Source organism: Magallana gigas, chromosome 2 (assembly GCF_963853765.1).
Source record: "Magallana gigas chromosome 2, xbMagGiga1.1, whole genome shotgun sequence".
Classification (NCBI taxonomy): Eukaryota; Metazoa; Mollusca; class Bivalvia; order Ostreida; family Ostreidae; genus Magallana; species Magallana gigas.
Window position 1 is genome coordinate 7,522,189 of NC_088854.1, and position 21,344 is coordinate 7,543,532.

Sequence of the window (21,344 nt, forward strand, 5' to 3'; positions counted from 1 at the left end):
GAAATGATAATATAGTGCAACAAAGCATACTTCCTTAATAGTTACATCAATTTCATTATTTTTGTATACTTTTTTTACTCAGCACAACTCGAACATACTGTGAGTAGGTTTCTCTTTTTATTGTAAGGGTTGGTCTTGGAATGTACTGCATAACAATGTATCAAGCATTTATTGTCTGTAAAATAAGTCCAATCAAAAAGTAAGGTAAAAACAGGCAGACATAACAAAATGAATCAAAACATCTTTAAACCCTTAAACAATGAGTGACATCAAGAGAAAGTTCCTTTTTTTTCTTTCTCCAAACATGATTATTTTTTACTAAAAAAAAACACCTCTTGGACTTGCCAACAATTACATCACAAAGCCATCTGACAAAATGCTTTTGCTTCCACTTCATCGTCAACTTTACAATTTTATATAAATACATGTACACAAATTCAATATAAAACACTGATATCTACATGTTGTGCAAAGCACATTATAATACTAATACATAAAAAAGTAACCACAGTTACTGTGCTCACATTGACACAATCACTGAAACTTTTACACCATACACACAACATCACACCATCAGAAAACAAACATTTTGCCACACATGAATTCCATGGGGCGTTATCACAAGCTTTTAACATGACTTTCTCTTGAGTTATTTTCAGGTGGAGTGAATTTCATTATATGTTAAATGAAACAAAATTTTATAAATAATCTAGCACATTTAAAGTTCATTATAAAAATGTGAAAATCACGAGCAATCAATTGGCCTATACAGATGGGAAAATCATGTCAAATTATTTTAACATCTCTTTAATACATATAGATCAGGATAAAACAAGTTCCCATGAACACAGTTCATAAATGCAGATTTTTATACTTGTAGCCATAAAATACTGAACACTCCAACAAATTCACAAATATTGTGAAAGGTGGTAACTCTAAATACACGAATTACCAGACTCGATCATTTTTTGGCACGTAAGTTACATTTAATTCCTTGATCTGAGAGACGTGTTTAACAAGGCCTCCAGTCAACATCTGTAAGAACTTGTGGGTGATCCGAGATGTGGATTACTTTATCCACTCATCCACATAGCAGGAGTTAAACGTAAGAAGACTGAGAATGACCAAAGAGTACGTAAATTATATGAGACATTACAAGTGACTGGGTATGAACTAATGATACTTTGATTGTGTTTATTTACCAATTGAAGGCCATAATGTGCATGTACCTGACACACCTATAATATCTATCAAGTCAATAAATATTTCTTTTATAAAGATCTTTCTGATGATGAAAATGGTTGAGCCTTATATGTCATGTACTGGCAACAAGAAAGCTGACAGTGCAAACACCAGGAAAACAACTCCGCCTATCAACGTCACTGAAAGACAAAAGAAAACAATGAATAGAACGGGGCTGAAAAAAAGATTCATATTTTACAACTCATTTTAATCTTTATTGATCGAGAGAAAGTGAATAAAAAGAATAGCTTGCATTTAAGTTAGCTGTTATGTACAATGTAAATGCAAAGTGAGGTATAAAACATTTCATTTTACATGTAGTAGAATATTTAGTATTTCAAAGAAACATCTTCAATGATAAAACAGAGGGATCTCCTTAACTGCTACTCTTCAGAGACGACATTTTTGGCTGGATGGGTACTTACCAGTTCTAACAGATATCTTCTGAGCTACAATTCTTCCTCCTAATACTGCAATGCCTGTACATATAGCATGGCCCAGAGTGCCCCCAATAATGACCCCTAACACATCCTGGTGAAGAAAGGAAAGAGTCAAATCTATTGTGATTGAAATCATCGTATACAGAATAGCAATAGAATACTGAAGAGCTAATTGGTGTAATGCATCTACTACCTTAAATCAGTACTGATATGCCATGATATTCTTTTTCTCAAACAGAGAAGAAATAGGCAAACATCAATGTAAAATTTAAAAATGTTTTCAAAACTTTTGTTGACCAGATGTAAATGTTCAAAAATTAAATGAATATACATTGAAGAAAAGTACTTCTTTGAAGTTTACCTAAATTAAGACCTGTCATTTGATAAATCCTTTAGGATTATTGCAATGATGTGCCAAATTCTCTATCTAGTTCTTTCAAATACCAATGTCACTGATGTCAGTGATAAAGGTGCAGGATTTTTACATCAACTGCATTACAAAAGTAACATTATTCAACCGTGGTTTCATTATCATGAAAAATTCAATAGAATTCTGGACAGACTGACCAATGATACCTAATTTTAACAGTAGTTCAATAACGTACTACTCTCACAAAATCTCATTCCCAAGGCTTTTCATTGGCCCTAATATTGATCAGTCTCCAATCAGACTTCATAATATAGCAATTTTTAAACAATTCAAAATGGGGTATTAAACCCAATATGAAATGGAATTTTAAAAACATGTACATGTATATTGCTCGGTTTTGGGTTTTTTTTGTTTTTTAACTGAGACTGACCAAGTAAGTGTTCTACAAGTGTCATCCCTACATTGAATTTTGTAACAATACATTATTTACTTGTTGAAATAGGAAACTTATTTATCGAAAATTAATATTTTGCACATAAGTTTGACGGGAAAAAAATTATATAGAAAGTTTTCTCACTGATACACACCTCTCTAGCTGCCAAAACAATAGTTGTGATTTGAGATCTATCGCCCCACTCTGCTAGAAATGTGAGGGTGAAAGCTTGTAGAAATATTGTCCCTAGGATTCCGTGGAACCAGCGGCGCCCGGGGGAACGGATAATGCCTGTCTCTATGTCCTCTACAGGCCTATTCTCTTTCTCCAACTGAAAACAGAAAATATCAGAAACATGCAATGCTAGAAACTTGTTCTTAAGTGAGTTTTCTATATCAATTCAAAGTTTATCTTTCTTGTTTGGCCTTATTTCCTTACTACCCCAGTAAACTTATTAGGCACTACCTGGTACTTATAAGCAATAAAATCATGATCCATCAAACTTTAAGAAATGGCTTTACTTTAATCACTTTTAAATATTTATGAAAAAGCCACAACAAAGAAATCATGGAATCCAGAAAACTTCTAACTGGTTCAATTGATTTCTCTGGAAATATATACTTACTTCTTCCTCTCTTTTTTTCAAGTCAGCCTGTACTTCCTCATATTCCTCTTGTCCTTCATCAGGGGACATCTCATAACCTTAAGTATTAAATAAGCATGGTGGTAAACAAGTAACTTCAGCAATGCATCAATTCACTTTTGTGATATATAGAATTATTTGCAGATAAAACATGTAACAAAAGCTGATTTTTTACTCTAGCCTTAGTCTTGGTTTGCAGAGTACCAGGTATTTTGTGTACATGGTGTTTGAACTTTCACTCACCTTCTTTCAACATTTTTAATCCGAACACAGCGAACAAGATGGATGACACATAGTATGTGACTTTCTTCGGTATAATTGTTGTTGCATATCCCAACAAAGCTATAAAAGAAAGAGTCAAAATTAAGAATCAGTTTGCAACAAAATCTTTTTCAGCATTAGCTCACTTGGATTAATGTCTCCAAAAACACTATAAGCTGGTATGGCTTATTACTACTGGTACACCTTGAACAAATTCTTTAGATTTTATCATTTAAGAAGGCTGGATGGACCTGGCCATTTGAAGACTATATTAAATCTCCTAATATGAAGAGCTATGCATAAAGATAAAGCAATTTTTTAATCTAAAATATTTGGGGTTTTTTTCTTTACTAAAAGGTAGTGCAGATAATATCTGAAAGTTTAGGGAAAAATCGATAGTTAATTTACTGATAACTCTGCCTCCTTCACATGGCATGCTATCTCATGATTTGTTGTCTACAAATGATGTTTACCAATAAATAACAGAACCATAACAACTCTGTTTGTTTTATAACAAATAACTAGTTACTAGAACACACCTGACAATACTGTCATCAGCCCTAAAGCTCCTAAAGCCCCACTAAAAACAGTCAGACGAGAGTGTCTCATTGCCATAATGGCTGCTATAAAAAATGTCTTGTCTCCGAGTTCGGACACAATGATAACTGAGAGCGATGCAATGAAAGCATGAAGAAATCCCACGTTCCCTTTCCTCTTTTTCAGACTGTGGATGATTGAGTCCTCATCTGAGCTCTCCTTGTTCTGTTAAAGAAAAATAAACTTTATAACCATGGTTATAAATTAAATAATCTGATTGAATGATACTGTTTAATATTTCAAGGAAAAAATGACTGATTAAGGTTAAATGAAAATAAAACAATTAAATATGCTAAAAACAAAAGTTTCTCTAAAAGTTTTACTTGTAAATATTAAACAGGTCCAGTACAATCTCCAGATTTAGCTATATAGCTTGAATAAGCTAAATAGCTTTATTAAGCTATTCAGAGTAGCTTCATTTAGCTATTTTGTCATACATTTTTCTTAAATGTGTAATTAATTCAGTATATATAAAAAATCGCACTTTGGTGCAGTGATAATTTTCAACTTTGAACTGTTCTATAAACAATGCATGTAAAGATTACTCATAAGTTTGCGTCTCCTTAAGAGACTTTGCACTAAAAGTTTTGGGGCAACTGATTCATGACCACACAGTTACTTCTTGAATGAAATATAAAGGAGGTCAGTTATGGTGAACAAGATAATTGATTAGTAATAATTTATCACAAAGAGAAGAAATCATACTTATCCACGCCTCATTGCACACAAAGTGGTGAACAGTTACCCAAACAATGGAAATTTATTTTTTGCTTAAAAGTGATTAAAAGCTGCAGTGTTAAAACTATCTTTAATTTGGGTCAAGTTTATAATGGTCAATGGCGCAAATATGAGTAGCAAGATAATTGCGATTTTTTGTCCATTTCTTACAATAAATATTTTCTTCAAAAACTGCATATAAATAGCTTTATTAAGCTATTTTGAATAGCTTTATAAAGCTATACTGGCGTGCGACCAGTTCTCGCCGAGTACCATTTCTCGCCAGTACATTGTGACGTCATTTTATCAACACATAAAATCATGGACGAAAAATGACGTCACAATGTACTGGCGAGAAATGGTATTCGGCGAGAAATGGTCGCACGCCAGTATAGCTTTTTCAAGCTATGTAGCTAAATCAAGAGATTGTACTGGACCTGTTAAACTAATAATTTTTTATAATCCTTTTACCTGTGACAAATTAAATATGTAACACTGAGGTGACTGTCCTTGACAAGACAATTAACACAACTACTGTCATAAAAGGCATTCATTTTCAAAGTGACAGGTAATTAACATTCACACATAATGGTCGACTCTTAAATACGCGTGATAATTTTCAATATTGTTTTAGAAGAAATTAAAGAAAATTTAATTTATTCATATAAAACATCATACCTTTGTATCGTGTTCTTTTGAACTTTCTGAAACATCCTCGGTCGCATCTGAAAGACATTCTAGCACCAAACAGCTTGACACGATGAAAACTATGGTCACTAAAATTGTGCCTTTTCCGTTCATCTTGGAAAACAGGAAGCTTATAAACCCGTACCGATGAGTATTTACTTTAAATACGCCAAGGAACTATCGAAAAAAATCGATAATTCAACGAATTGTACGGACCAATACTATTCATTCATAGAAATTACATTTGACACTGGTCCATACGTGAAGCCTTGACGTCACAACCCGACAACTGTGCACTTCCGGGTCGTTTTCTTTAAACTTTGATCCCGATCATATTGAAGACGTTTGTGAGGCGGAGGGATTTCACTTATTTACTTTACCGGTTATATAACAACCATTAAAAGCTCACCGTTTGCTTTTATTGGTAGATCGAAACGGGAGTTCTTAAAGTTCTGATATCTTAAATATTTGGCTGTGTCGAATTCCACAAGAGAGACAACTCTATTTTAAAAATATGTCAACAACGGAATGGCCAGAGATTGTGGGACTAGTAAGTGTCACGTTTGATCATTAAATTTATGTAGTAGGGGAAAAAAGGGGAAACCATTGTCTCTTTATGTTAATCAATGTCGTGCAAATAAGGTACACAGGTCGATTTCCATTATCCGAACCTTATTATATTATATCAAAAGAAGCAAAATTAAAGCTTGTTACGATCAGCACTGTCGTTAACGTAAACATGGCGTATAGAAATAAGCTTATCCTTCCAATAAAGATCTGTATTTGGGGGCGCTTATGCCATAGTTTGAACAAATTTAAATGGTTATTAGATTTTCCTAACTATAAAATGTCTTGACATATTTCATTGCTGTTTAACAGTTCTAAAACATAATATTGTGCTTGGAGACGAGACCAAATTTCCCATCCCCACCACCACTCTCGAGATTTTACCTCTACTTCGAGGACATTGCCTCCCCCTATCCCCCCCCCCCCAAAAAAAAAAAAATAATTAAAAAATAAAATTAAAGATTACGTGGTCTTTTTGGTTTTTTATCGAGACTAGCCAAATGTTGAGAAAGTCCCTATGGTCGATGTATTACATGGGTTGGATAGGTACAGCCCTAAAACAACTGATTAAATTAATTCTTAATTAAAATTATCATTGAAATTTCTTTACAACACAGCTTCAATGTATAGAAATTGTCTGTTCTGTTTTTGTTTGGTTTCTGTCTCCCGTTTCAGTCATCGGATCATAAAAATTTTGATAAGTTGGTAGAAAAATAACATTTTTCGAAGTTGCGCGAAAATTCAACAGAAAATATATCTGCAATTAAATGCATTTAAAATAATATTCAGGTTTTTTATTCAAATATCTCGAGTCGGGTTTGATTTTGTCCGTCGGTCATGGGATCCCTGAGAGCAAATATTTTATAATTAAGTGTTCAAGATATCAGGGGCTAGTGGCGTTTAATAAAAATTTGCAATTTACAAATAAATTCCAGTAGAAATGATTATCTTTTCTTTTTAATTTATAGCCATGGAAAGAAGCTGAGAAAAAAATCAGATCCGAATATCCAAAAATTGCTGTAAGTTGTTTAAATTGAATTGTATTGTATGAATAAAAAAATATATAATTTCTGCTCGGATGATGAAAAATATCACATCTTCTATGTATTGAGCATATTTTTTGTATAAAACATACACGAAAGGATATAAAACAAATTCGAACAACTTAAGATTTCTTCTCCTTAAAATTTTTACTAAATAAATGTTAAATTACCCAGCTGTCATTGAAACTTTACAAAAATATATTTAAAGAGAACATGCACAATCATAGGTATTCCCTAGTTCGATATTAAAGTTTTATATCGACAAATAAATCTTCTAGTTTCTTGAATATACATCTGAACATAAGAAAAAATACAAATATTTAATTCAGTAAGTAAAGCAGTATCACCACAAAACAGGAAGTGTGTATCAATCATAATCAAATCGAATATACATGTACATGTATGCATAAACTTATATCTAGCATTGGTATAATTCTTACAAAGGAAGAAAAGTGATATGCGCCTTCACGCATGCCACAAGAACACACAGATGAACAAGAGATGTTTGTGAAACACTTATGCCCCCCTCCAATGGAAACACCCACAAAGAAAATGAATGTAAACTGCAAATAACTGGAATTTTCTAAGTCCAGGGGTATAACTCAGTCGAAAATTGCTCTATCATACCCAAAATCAAACTTGACCTGGATATTATTTAGATAAACCTGTTTACCAAATTTCATATCAATATATGCAACCTCTGCGAAGAAAATGAGCAGAAACTGCAAATAACTGATATTTTTCTATGTCCAAGGGCCATAACTCTGTCGAAAATTGCTCGATCGTACCCAATATCGAACTTGATCTAGATATTATCACGATAAAGCTGTATACCAAATTTCATTCCAATATGTTCATCCTCTGCGAAGAAAATGAGCGGAAACTGTAAATAACTGGAATTTTTCTATTTCCAAGGGCCATAACTCTGTCGTAAATTGCTCGATCGAACCGAATATCGAAATTAACCTAGATATTATCATGATAAACCTGCATACCAAATTTCATTCCAATATGTTCATCCTCTGCGAAGAAAATGAGCGGAAACTGCAAATAACTGGAATTTTTCTATGTCCAAGGGCCATAACTCTGTCAAAAATTGCTCGATCGTACCCAATATCGAAATTAACCTAGATATTATCATGATAAACCTGCATACCAAATTTCATTCCAATATGTTCATCCTCTGCGAAGAAAATGAGCGGAAACTGTAAATAACTGGAATTTTTCTATTTCCAAGGGCCATAACTCTGTCGTAAATTGCTCGATCGAACCGAATATCGAAATTAACCTAGATATTATCATGATAAACCTGCATACCAAATTTCATTCCAATATGTTCATCCTCTGCGAAGAAAATGAGCGGAAACTGCAAATAACTGGAATTTTTCTATGTCCAAGGGCCATAACTCTGTCAAAAATTGCTCGATCGTACCCAATATCGAACTTGACCTAGATATTATCATGATAAACCTGTATATTAAATTTCATTCTAATATGTTCATCTTATGCGAAGAAAATGAACGGAAACTGTTGGTGGACCGACAGACCGACCGACAGACAGCAGCAAAGCAATATGCCTTCCTTTCTTCGAAGGGGGGCATAATTACCAATATTGCGTCTATAATTAAAGATCATAATTTAAAACACATGTGTGTCTAATTTTTGTACGAATTATGTTTAGCAAACGTGGAAAACATTTTCTATATGAAAACAGAGACATTGAGCATTTATAAACTATTCCCGAATTGTCCAATGTACGTGAAAAAAAAAAATTACCAGATCAGTGTAAAGTTTATCCACATTTACGTAAACCGACTAAATTTAGAAAGTGCACTAAGTTACCATAGAGGTACTCTTATATCTTCCCAAACCAAGGGTTTCTGAATCGTGAAACTAGAAGATTTAGTTGTTGATATTATACAATATTAAACATCTAACAAAAGAATACTTATGATTGTACATTACAACGCACTTTGAAAAGTTGACGCTTTGAAAATATGTTCCAAAGTGCGTTAATTTTGGGACCTAGTCAACGTACTTTGAAAATAGAAAAAATATAATTATCAAAGTGCGCTGATATCGTCAATATTAACGCACTTTGGAAGAAAAAATGTTCAGGTTTTGTCGAAATGCTTCATGCTTTTATATACTATAAGTAATTATTTTAACCTTGTTTAGCTCCATGGTATACATTAAAAAGAGAATCCAGAAGATACTAAGCTATCTCGATGAACAGTTTCTCGATTAAAAGAATTTTTAATTTCGAACAACACATTGGACAATGCCAGATCCAAAAATGATCAAAGAATAGCAGAATTCAAATGGCTTGAATTCCATATGCTTATAAACAAACATGATGAGAAGGAAAAAAAAACATGCTTTAGTTATGTAGGTTATATAAGTGCGTCGATATTAACGATATTTGAAAAAAAAGTTTTGTCACAAACTCACAATGCATACTAGTATATCTCTGAAATATGTTTGAAGATGAAAATGAAAGCGCTTAGGTTTTACGATTGGTGATGCCTTTTTATATTTACATATTTGTTACCGGGCACTGTGAAGATAGTTTTGTATTTAATTTTTGGATATCTCTGTACAATCATGTATATGGTTTTTTTCAACATGACATGCGTATTGTTACATGACATGTCAAGGGAAAGAACTCGTAAGTTGTACACCTTTTACATGTATATATATGATTTATATATAATAAAAGCTCTATGAATATAGATGTCCAGAGCGGATCAGCAGTTTTGTAGTTCACGCTATAGTCGAATCAAAAGAATACATTTCACGGAAACTTCCATAACGTATTTGCCAAGTAATGAACAGTAAATATATATTATTACAGGTGTAGTTTACTATAGTATTCGTTTTACAGATTCAGGTACTTCCGGAAGGAAGCTTCGTGACGATGGACTATCGCACGGACCGGGTCAGGCTATTTACCGACGGGGACGGGAAAGTAGTGCAGGTTCCATCAATTGGATAGCTCGAGTCCAGACGACTCCACTGCGGGTCCAACAGCCTCGGTATGAACCGCTGGGTCCCCACGAACCGACATCCCAGTCTGACCAATATGTCTGGATAATGCTAGGATACAGCAAACTGACTTAGTGTTAACATAAATGAGTGCCATATGATTTTGGTTGGATGTAACAATTCTTTCTTCTATCATTTCACGTTCTTACTGTACTTCCATATATACTTCATTTTAATAAATAATATATACAACATGACACTTTCGGTAAGTCATTTTTCCACTTTATTATAGTATACTTTATAGTTGACAGATTTTAATGCTATAAGAAATAAATCTCAATATATATGATGCAAAGAAGCTTTGCAACTTATAAATATATGTACCGGCGTATTTAAGTTTCCGTAATGGTATATTTTAGATGCTGAAATACACTGTTGTCTACTTGTAGCATTGTTAAATACACAGAGTTAGTACTTTCATCATTGTATTTAGAAAAAAAAAACAATAAGCAGTTACATGCACTTGTATTGAAACCAAAAATCACAAAATTTGCCTGTATGCGTATAAACGCAAGGTTCATAGTGAATGCGTTTCCGACGAAACTTGCTCTTGTAAAATGAAAATAATATAAGAAATTAAAACGACGTCGAATTAAAAAGATATGTTTTCAAGTGGGTAATTCTGGAAAGAAGGATTTTTTTTTTTTACATTTATTTGAGCTGAAACATTACAAAAATTGGAAATTGTCAACTGCATGCTTTATAATAGATTGTCAAAAAACAACAAACAAAGACTACGAGTAAAATGAAGCCATATGATCCGACAATTTGATATACAGCGAATCTGTACACAGTTCTATCGCACCAATTACTTGGCTCATGGAGAGGCTGAGAATATGGCGGCTCCCATACACCGAACACCCAGTGACTTCCGGCTACTAGCCAACCAATCAGAAACAGAGTCAGAAAGACGTTCATTAATCTGTAAGTTTGTGAGACGTAAAGACCTTCGTGGACGTAAGAATCGTTGTAGGAATCGAGCTGCCGTCTATACTGTAAGTTCCGCCACATTGTAGCGAGTATCCTCAGAACCCCACAGCATCCGCCCACTAGTAGATACACTGGGACACTGCTCTGAATTGGACAGTCATTTATATATTTGACGCCTGAAATAGATGTCTCTGATTTTATTATACAATAATAACAAGATCTTGGACAGAATAAACGGAGTCATACTTCTGATATATCGTTTGAATTCACTTTAATTGTGATATAATGCTTATAAAAGGGATAGTTTTGTAAATTTGAAGCACTATTTCGTCATTAATGCACGGACTGTCGCCAGACTATCATAAACCACGTGGTGAAGAATTGGTTCTTTGTTTTAAGTAACTTTTTACTGACAATATCAATAATTTTTTTTACTCACATTGTGTGCAAAATTTGAAAAGGTGTGAATTTAAAAAAATTAAAAAATAATGTAAATATTAAAATTTCATAAAGGAAAAAAAATAACAAAATACCATTTTATCAGATTGGATGTTATAGATAATATATAATTGGGGTAAGTTACCTCCCCTACCCCATCCCCCTTTTTTTCAAAAACGATGCGTGTTCCTGTTTCTTGCTTACATTACAATTCAGTACATATGAATGATTTTATAGAAACAGTTAACTATAGAAGATAAAAGACCAAACACTATATTTAAGATTGTAAAAAAAAATATGTGAGGCAGTATACTCTCATCTAGCATTAATACAATAGATTCTGCTTATCTAAAAAAAAATTGCATGGTCTTGTCATATATTGTCGCGAGGAAAATGATAGGAACAACATTAATGATGTAGTTTTTCTTATTATTAAATGGGAATATGAATTAATTTATGATTTCAGTCTTGGAATGTGTAAGACAACAGCTAGGTGTCCTTTAATTCCAAGTGCTCAACAAATACAAGAAGTAAGGAAAAGTATGCAGTACAAAATAAAGCAACCCGACCTTACACAAATCGCCGCGGAAAGTGAGTACATATGGAAAGAAGTTATTTGGATTACTCTTGGCCATTTTCATAAAATAACCTTTCCTAGTTAGGACGAGGTGATTCAAATGAGGTATTAGTAAAAGGTTAGTCGCCATAATTAAACGCAGAACCGAGAGAATGGAACCGGAAGTAGGGAGGGTAGATCTGCAAACTTCCTAAACTCTAGCATGTAGAGAGAAAGAGGAGGATGGGGGTCAAAAGTTTACTCAAATGATTTGTACATATGAACAAATCTTAACATTGCCGGTTTGAGGAAGCCCTTTAGGCAAGCTTTGGTGTCTGGCTTGGAGCGATCGTTACAGAGATCTCGAGAGGTTTACCTCTGTGTTTGTGGCGGTAATGATGTTCTTTAGATAACAAAGACAACTTCAGATAGTCATTAATACCTTCTTGTAGTCAATAAGATGCGTGAGGGCAGGCCTCATTGTCAGTCTAATTCTAATTATTATACTCAGCCGCGATGCTGCCAAAAGTAAACACGTCTTTAATTAATAATATCAAGTTTTCGGTGCTCATAAAAAACAGTGATATCAAAACAATATTGTGATTGAAATATCTTTTAATATAGTCTTGGCTCAAATAATATCAAATAAGAAAAGTTGCTCGAAAACCAAAAAAAAAAAAAAGAAAAAGAAAAAAAAAAAAAAAAGAAAAGAAAAACAACAACAAAAACAAACCAAAACGGTGCCCTCGGCGGCAGTGGTCTGGTAGATACATGTAACAGACCCTGTGTCGACTCTGTTTGAGAGCTAAAAAAATCTTATTGAGGTCGAAGTCGTCAAAAGCATTGGGTGTTATTTTAATTTTTTTCACAATGTTAACCATGAGACACAGATATCAGATACACTCGTGTTTTACTAAGCCAATTGAAGACAAATGATAATGCAACTAAATGAATGATATTTTTTTTTTGATAAAAAAAACCCAACAACATTGGAGATAGAGAAAACGAAGTCTGAAATGAACATGTACACCCGAATTCGGAAATACATAATTATCTATGTATACATGTACGAATCCGGACTAAGTCAAAAGGAATTCTGAATTCGGATACATGTACAACACAGAGTTAGGCAAAAGGAATTCTGAAATACATGTACACTTACATGTACCTACATTTTGGACACCATAACTATACATTGATCATCTCTGCCTTACTTCCCTTTCATTGGAGTTCCGATTTCTCTGACATATAGAAAAGTAACTTACCAATAAATATCATGGCGATTGGAAGAGTCATAGACACGCCCACCAGTACCGTCACGATCACTACAACGAGAACAGCAGGAAACATGGAATTATGGGAATTAAATGGATCGCTTGAAATGGTGGGGAATGACTTTTTAAAATTTTTGTTTGTCATCATTCACGCATCTCTACGAAATCAGTTTGAAAACACATTATAATACATAACCTTGAATACATTGATAAAGAAGTTACATTTTTCTTAAGAGCTTTTTTTGTTTTGTTTTCTTGTTTAATTAAGTCTGCAGTTGCGCAGTTCAGAGTGATTATAAAAGGCATTGCTCTGTTCTAGTATGCCTAGTTGGCAAGCAAAACAACAGGTAAAACCTCGTATTTATTGCTTTCTATCTTTTGACAACAGTTTTTGGCAGAAACAAGGCAGTTCTAGAAAGAGTTACATTTTGGTCCTCAAATGTACAGATGACCGTACCCCCCCCCCCCCCCCCAAGTACATAAAAAATCACAGGGAAGGGACTCGAGTGATAGATTTGATTAAAGGGTTTTTAGGGGCAATGGGGGGGGGGGGGGGGGTAAGAGGGATAGTAAATATGGATCATTACTTGTATGTATCGTCAGTATGTTATGGCGCTGATTTCACTGATAGCCTTTTTGTTTCTGTCAAACCTATCATACTTGCTAATATTGACAATAAAATTAAATGTTGATGAATGTGCTATTGATTGTTACCACCTGTATAATTGTTTTTGCATATTTAATTAATGTAATGAATATTTGTGCATATAAATTTGATTAAGACTTGGGGAAAATTAATTCATTTGGTGTGAAGCATCCATACATATTTAATTGATTTATAAATTGATAAATTGTAAGAAATATGCGTGAATTTGATATTTGAATAAATTTGGAATTTAAAGAGTTAAAATAAATCGATGCATATAGTAATTTGTCGTGCTTTTTACAATATCAAACTGCAGGCTAATTATTCATAATTCTGTGTAAAAATCTCCCAGATGAGTTCACGGTACAGAGATTCCTAAAGGGTTTCATTAAGCTACAACAATGTACAAACGTGGTACTTAGGTCTCTACCGTATTCAAACAAACCATACACTTCCTTATATTTCTTCCATAAAGTAATTGTTCCTGCATTAGAATTTAATGGCAGTGGCGATAATAAACTCTCCCCATGTGATAACCTTAAACGACCGCCCTCTACCGGCTCTTAGCAATGATGGTTTTAATGGCGGTAGTAAAGCAAGCAGACTGGAGCTAGTCCGCTTGTATCGTCCTGAAAACGTTCGTTATTCCTTACGTCAGCGCCAAGTCACTGTTCTATTTTCGAACAAACAACGACATAATACACTATCAGAAGAAAAAAAACGTAAAATGCACAGACTTAATTTTAAATTTTCACCCCGACAATACGAATTCCATATTTGGAATCGACCCAGGACATAATCTACTAGAAAAATTACACATCTACCAACTTCTTTTCTGCGTCAATCAACTAATTCTAAAGTCTTTTATCGTGTTTGACAAGTTTCAGTACTCATAAGGAATAGTATGAGCATGTGTTGTCTCATTGATATTACTATTTGAAGAAAAACAGAACGCGGGAGCTGAAAAGATAAAGGGTGTTAACCCAGTAGTAGCAACAGAATAACAGATTAGCTCTGAATCGACTTTATCATAAATAAGAAAGAATACACTTAATTAAGTATCCAAACTAACAAACCAAATTTCATACTACATACTACAATTGTATTACTGTGAATTCCATATTCTGTATCAAGTTCTAGAACAGGCATTATCATTGATTTGTTGACATATTACTGTGAATACAAATGTGCCAGCGGTGCCAATTGCTGTCCATGCTTCATAAACATTAGAAAATGTTGTTTCTAAAAATATTTGCAATTGAGTTTTTCTTTATAATAGTAATTGGTTTTTTTTTTGGGTTGTTGTTGTTTTTTTTAATTTATTTATTTATTTATTTTTTTTTGGGGGGGGGGGGGGAGGTTATGAACGCAACAGGTAGTTAATAGAGCGAGGAAAAACAAATATTTTCAATAGATATTATTAAATTTTGTCTTCAACTATAGTTCTTGTAAAAAAAAAAATTAAGGCATGTATATCATTCATGGCAATTTTGCTATTTCTCCGTTTGTATTTTATAGTCGTACGCATATTATCAGAAAATGCACATTTTAAATAATGAAATAGATATATATATATATTTTCACATGTAAAACGCATGGGTTTCACTCAGCCTCCTGGAATGATCCTCGTCGCGTAAAATTTAAAACAGCAAATTGTTTATATGTCGTAAGTTGTCGTGAAAACAGCAATCTTTATTAAAATATCATTTTTTCTAAAGAAAGCACACTTTTCTTCTTTCATGTATGCTTGCTCTTTGGGGTTTAGTTGTGGGTTTTTTTTTTTACTTATTGGTATTTAATTGTCATTGGAAAATTTCCGGATGGGAGCTCTAGAAAATAATCTTCAATAAATTAATGAACATGATTGTAAAGCTTCGCTTATAATTGTTCAATATTTCAGCAATCTAAGTTTCAGACCCATTAATAACGCGTCTCCTATTCAGAATAAAACCTTACAAAAGCCGACATCTTCCAGGAAGCCGAGACGAGTTCCTTGCCATATAAGAGCAGCATTAGGGATCACAGCCGTTCGTGCTTTGTAATCTAGAACGTGTTCCTCGAAGGCAAAACAATGCTCATTTAGGAAACTCCATTCAAGTAATACCACAAAAATATAGAGGGATTTCATTAAGCCTCGGAGAAAAAAAAACCTGTAATCTAGCATTACCACTTCAAATTGATAGCAAACTGAATTCTCCTCAATGGAAGCTTACGATAGATATCCGACACTGTGCATCTCCGCACTGCTGGATATTGACTAACCAACGTTATTTAAAACTATTACAAATTTTGGAGCTTCTGAAGTATTTTCTTCGGCATGCAATTGAAATGTTTGTGATGAGAGAGAGAGAGAGAGAGAGAGAGAGAGAGAGAGAGAGAGAGAGAGAGAGAGAGAGAGAGAGAGAGAAGGCGTTCAGTATGTTTATTTTAATGAACGCATTATTTGTTTGATATGATGATGACTATTACATGTATAAAAAACATAAAAAAGTGGGTAGATTCTTTCACACCTTTAGGTTGATGTTTTATTTCTAATGAGTCACCTATGACTACATACGTTACAGATGTGATAATACATTTTTGTCACAAGAATTGAACAGAAGTCGGATAATTATGTCTGACGGGGTATGTTTGTTCGTCAATAATAAGGTTCTGACTATCTGTCAAATCTGTAATTATATAATGATCTGACAAGTGGGTGAACAAAACCAGAGTTATAGCTATATGTACAATCATAACGAGAAAGGGCTTGTTCATGTTAATTCATTAACTAATCAGTTGTTTACGGGTACAACTTTTCAGAATTCAGTTCGAAATAAATTTGTGTAATGTGTAAAGCAGCCATAATTTATTATATAATTGCTAATATAGAGTGAAAATGCTTCACGATGTACATCTAAGAAAATTTAGTCACTTTGAAAAGGACGTAAAATAATGTGTAGCCAATCTCTCTCTCTCTCTCTCTCTCTCTCTCTCTCTCTCTCTCTCTAAATTATCATTTTCATTTGAAGACGACATTTTTACATTTAAAAACTTTTTACTATGCATTTCCCTATATGTTGTCCCGGCCGATCCCCAGATGTCGGTTTGTTGACCCGATCGATCTTTCAAATGATTTCCTCCCTGTCATGTTAACCGCAACTAGCATAAACGTTTATGGTACATTAACATCTCCTATCAAGACGAGACATGAACCAATGTACACACGGGTTGAGTCAGACATACATGTAGGGTACTATGTAATAAAAATAATAAGGATCGGGCCTCAAAACCATACATTGAGAGAAGACTTAATAGTGGTGAAAATAATACTATGAATATTCTTGTTTCTTCTCGGTAAATTTTATATCAACATTTATTCTTCTGTCTGGTATTTGGGCTCTTGTGTTGTAATTTTTGAAGTTGTCATGTCGTAAGTTTTGTATTTATCGCCACACAATAAATTCAAAATTTACAACATTAGAGTGCTTTCAACCCCACACCAGATATCTCAATAAATTATTGAAATTATTTCAAAAGTAATACTGATATAGAAAAAGTAGATTTCAGTTCGTGCTCTAAGGGTCAAATATATGGTATATAAACAATTAAAATGGAAAAAAAAATCCTTTGCGTTTTTGTCTATAATACTAAAATTCATTATATTTTCTCTCAAAATGATCTTTTGCAATGGATCCCCTCTTCCCCCATTATATGTCTGAAAAACTAGTATGTTGAAAAGGGATGCTGAGTGCGATTGGTGTATATATGGATTCTTTGTGCATTAGAAACTGGTGTAGATTGTTGCATGTCTGTGTGGCTGATAAAGAGTGGAGAGAGTGTGAATCAACCGGGGATATCGTTTTAATTGGAAAGTTTGTAAATTTGATTACCTGTATGGCAGATTATGTCCTTGCCACGTGAAAGAAATTGACAGGTGTTGTTGGAGTCATGACTTGCTTCTCTCAACTGAAGGAGTAAGGAGTTGTACAAAGTATCAACCTCCTGACCTCTTCCTGTCCGCCAATCAACGGAGGTGTTCCATAAACGTCGTTCATCGTCAAATGACTGCAAAAATCAAAACACACGATTGACGGTCTCAGAGAGAGAGAGAGAGAGAGAGAGAGAGAGAGAGAGAGAGAGAGAGAGAGAGAGAGAGAGAGAGAGAGAGAGAGAGAGAAGAGAAAGAGAGAATATTTCGAATTATTATAACTAATTAATTAAAACCTGATTCGTTTTTTTTTTCTTAAACATATCCTTGACAATGCTATGCAAGAAAAATATTAAAAACTTCCCATTATGTAATACTTGAAGTAAATTATACAACTAAAGTTTGATAATGCTGTGAAAAAGATCATAATTCATTCAAGCTCAGTAGCATTACCCCCAACACAAGATGCAATTTGGCAGATTTTTCTTTGGACTCTAGCTTCTTAACGTTAATATATTGAATTTTTGATGACAAAATCCTCTTAGCTTTGGAAATAATTGTCAACAGAAATCTCAGAAACGGTAATTTTAAACAGTGCAGTGTGACAGCAGTGTACATAATTACACCAAGGAAAGTAAGATTCATTGCAAACCTTTGTCCAATTATCTAGTGCCTCCATTCATTAACAGTTAGCATTGCTGGTTAAAATATCTTTTTCGCCAATAGAACTTTTGCTGTTGCATGAGTGTGATCCGAGTACTTAGTATACTTATATGTGTGTCGTCAAATTTCTTTCCTGACTTTGTTTACAGTTTCAATGATAAACGTTCATCAACTTAAACTTAATTTATTTAAGCTTCAATCACATAGGCCCCTAATGACATTAAGACAAGCTTACGAAGCCATTTTAAACAAACAAACTTAAGAAAACCATTAATAATAAACATTTTCTATTTAGTTTTAAAACAAAATACACCCAGGATTATAACTATGATTGGCCTTTTTTCTTCATGAATCCTACACTATCTTGTCCATCTTTGCACTGATTACTACAAAGGATGTAATATTATAATCCAGTAATACAATGACTAAATTATCTCCTATTAATTAACTAATCATTTTTACAATGCACCCTCACCCGATATGATTTTCTCACAAGTTTAAAAGATTTCTTATCAGTGTGCAGAAGCTCCTTTTCCAAATATTTGTCACAGATGAAATATAAATCAAGATAATACTGGTGATAGTTTTAAGCAGACTAGTTTCAGGAGCAAAATAGTTTTCGATCAAACTTGCAGTTTTAAATTTTTTTTCAGAAGTAGATAATACGAGAAAGTTAATATGTGTACTGAAATAGAGAGAACTATTAGAAACTTGATGTTAACAAAAAATCTAACATTTTTCAGTTTAAAGCATCTAAAGGATCCCTTTTATTACGTTCATGTTTTTATATAACACAGTTTATAACACCAATGATCCCCGCCTCATCCAGTACTCGGTTACTACAGCCAGAAACACATATTGCGTTTAGTACATACCCGACCTTAATTATATAACTCAATCATGGCAAAAAGGCCACTTAAACATCATTACCTGTTGTAAGAGAATTCCATTTTACCAGATAAGGCCCCCCTTGAACACCAGAAAACCATTAACAAAAAGTGTCACTACCCGAGGGATTAGAAGGGGAGATAATTTACCTCCAACTTTCCTTGTCCATTTATCCATATATGCATAAATCATCAGCAAAATCAGTGCAATTATTCTAGCGGCAAAAGCGCCTCTGTTAATTGAACATTCCATTCAATTAAAGACTAAAAGTATTAGTAATTAAAGACTAAAAGTATTAGTATTAGACCACAGTTAAAAATTTCACCTTATAAAGTAATGTTACAACTCAATTAAATATAAAACGATTAAAAAAGTGACCAAACTTAGACGTCAGTACTGCCCACGTAATGGTGTTTTCATTGGATTTCTTCCTCATATTTTATAAATATAAAAAGGTTCTAAAGAAAAAAAATACTTATATTAGGTTTGTTACTGACGGTCTACAGGAATGTGTCGGGTTGTAATTTTGCTTGGCCTTCTTTAAAGTTTGACGACCAGGTAACCGTGTATAAACTAACAAACCCAGTAAGTAATAATTACCGTTACCGCTAAAAACTATGCCTATATAATTTCATTCATTTTATCTCCATGGTTGAACCTTAGCCTAATCTTATTAACATTGCATAATTTCCTCTACTATTCAATCTTGATTTTTGATATCACATCCACGAAAAATAGATAATTAAAGAAACTCGACCTCCTTTAGCAGCTATACAGACATTTTTACACAACTCTTAACTTTAGTGAACATGCATCTTCACAACCAGTTAAATTCGTCTACGGAAAATTGGTGCCGGTTTATGAAGTCTACAAAAGGTAAAGCAAGAGTTCGACCTACCACCACTGTGCTAGCAACACTCCTGGCGGGGGAGGGCCGATATTCCCTGTGGACCCCGGGCACGGTTGATTGGGTACCCGTTGACTGAGAGGTCGCCGAGGGTCCGCCTGTCTCCCTTTTTGTGGGGTTGGGCTTCCGGCGGATTGACCTCTTGATCGAGTTCCGGTTTTTCCGGACCATTGTGCCTTGGCGGGTGAGTAGCGACATCTTTTTAGTCGCAGTTAATTACTAGTATGTCCTTCACTGTCTGATATCAAAGTAATTGTCTTTTAGAAAATTTCTTCAATCCGCCATGATATAAGAACAAACTGATACAAATCGTCACAATGTACAGAATTTGTTTCCGAAGAGTCGCCCTCTATCCGCTGTCGCCCTGTCACCAGTCCTGTGAATTGTGACATTTTTCTAAGCACTGTTTATATATCTAAACACTACAACGCTCTGTGTCAGTTTCACCAAGAAATCAATAACAGGTAATCCTTAAATGTCGCAAAACTGACCATTACACTGTCTTTGGTTTTGTTTTTTACATTTTGGTATTTGTTGATTTCCTCCAGTGTAGCGTCCTCTTGTAGACGTTAGAAGAGCCTTAAAGATCTTTCAGCGAGGAAATTCCACCATTCCATACGGATTAATTGATGAAAAGAAGTAAGACTGGCGTTCATGTTGTGAAAAAGGGAGAGGATAGTGGAGATCTCGTTAGCAATCTATACAGCTACTCCACGCGGTAATTTTATAAAAGGTTTTAGACCCACGTTCTGATCATCTTAAGACAATTATATTAACATGACTGATAAAAAAAACCATTTTTAAAAAATCCCGGGTGACAAGTCCGTTCGATTCTTCATTAACAACAACATGTACATAGATATATCTAGCTTATCAGTGGGTTTTTTAATTTGGTGGTTGGGGGGGGGGGGGTAGGCACAGATCATTGGGATATTAAAACACTGGAAAAGTATGTAATTATGAGGTTTCACTAACATCATTTTGACATTTACCCCCCCCCCCCTCCCACCACCACCAAATTAAAAATGACAATGAGATAAATATTAAAAAACACAACTGAGTACAAAGACTGTACATATTTGGAGAA

At 33.9% G+C, this 21,344-nt stretch overlaps 2 protein-coding genes and 1 long non-coding RNA gene across 3 annotated transcripts; 1 reads left to right on the forward strand and 2 right to left on the reverse strand.

Moving 5' to 3' along the window:
* Positions 1–103: 103 nt before the first annotated feature.
* LOC105348742 (putative divalent cation/proton antiporter TMEM165) lies at positions 104–5,678 on the reverse strand. Its single transcript, XM_011458301.4, has 7 exons — positions 5,382–5,678; positions 3,929–4,151; positions 3,372–3,470; positions 3,111–3,187; positions 2,640–2,816; positions 1,668–1,773; positions 104–1,382 (listed from the first exon to the last, which is right to left on the reverse strand). Exons 1-7 carry the CDS (start codon positions 5,502–5,504, stop codon positions 1,309–1,311), a joined length of 879 nt encoding a protein of 292 aa, XP_011456603.3. The 5' UTR covers positions 5,505–5,678; the 3' UTR covers positions 104–1,308.
* Positions 5,679–5,800: 122 nt separating this feature from the next.
* LOC136272688 (uncharacterized) lies at positions 5,801–10,242 on the forward strand. The gene is made up of 2 exons (XR_010710701.1): positions 5,801–5,940; positions 9,885–10,242. It is a non-coding gene; the product is annotated as an uncharacterized lncRNA (long non-coding RNA).
* Positions 10,243–10,417: 175 nt separating this feature from the next.
* Positions 10,418–20,971, reverse strand: LOC105348741 (transmembrane protein 272). Its single transcript, XM_011458300.4, has 4 exons — positions 20,249–20,971; positions 17,762–17,936; positions 13,235–13,294; positions 10,418–11,151 (listed from the first exon to the last, which is right to left on the reverse strand). Exons 1-4 carry the CDS (start codon positions 20,453–20,455, stop codon positions 10,733–10,735), a joined length of 861 nt encoding a protein of 286 aa, XP_011456602.2. The 5' UTR covers positions 20,456–20,971; the 3' UTR covers positions 10,418–10,732.
* Between the last annotated feature and the right edge of the window lie 373 nt (positions 20,972–21,344).

Bases quoted from the DNA above. Each gene is read 5' to 3' on its own strand.
- LOC105348742 (XM_011458301.4), bottom strand. From the start codon at position 5,504: ATGAACGGAAAAGGCACAATTTTAGTGACCATAGTTTTCATCGTGTCA. The intron at 3,471-3,928 runs GTGTGTTCTAGT...TTTCTTTTATAG, and splicing joins GCTGATGACAGTATTGTCAG to CTTTGTTGGGATATGCAACA. The intron at 1,774-2,639 runs GTGTGTATCAGT...TTTCTTCACCAG, and splicing joins TTGTTTTGGCAGCTAGAGAG to GATGTGTTAGGGGTCATTAT.
- LOC105348741 (XM_011458300.4), bottom strand. From the start codon at position 20,455: ATGTCGCTACTCACCCGCCAAGGCACAATGGTCCGGAAAAACCGGAAC. The intron at 17,937-20,248 runs GTAGGTCGAACT...TGATTTTTGCAG, and splicing joins GTGTTGCTAGCACAGTGGTG to TCATTTGACGATGAACGACG. The intron at 13,295-17,761 runs GTAATCAAATTT...TTCTCGTTGTAG, and splicing joins GGACATAATCTGCCATACAG to TGATCGTGACGGTACTGGTG.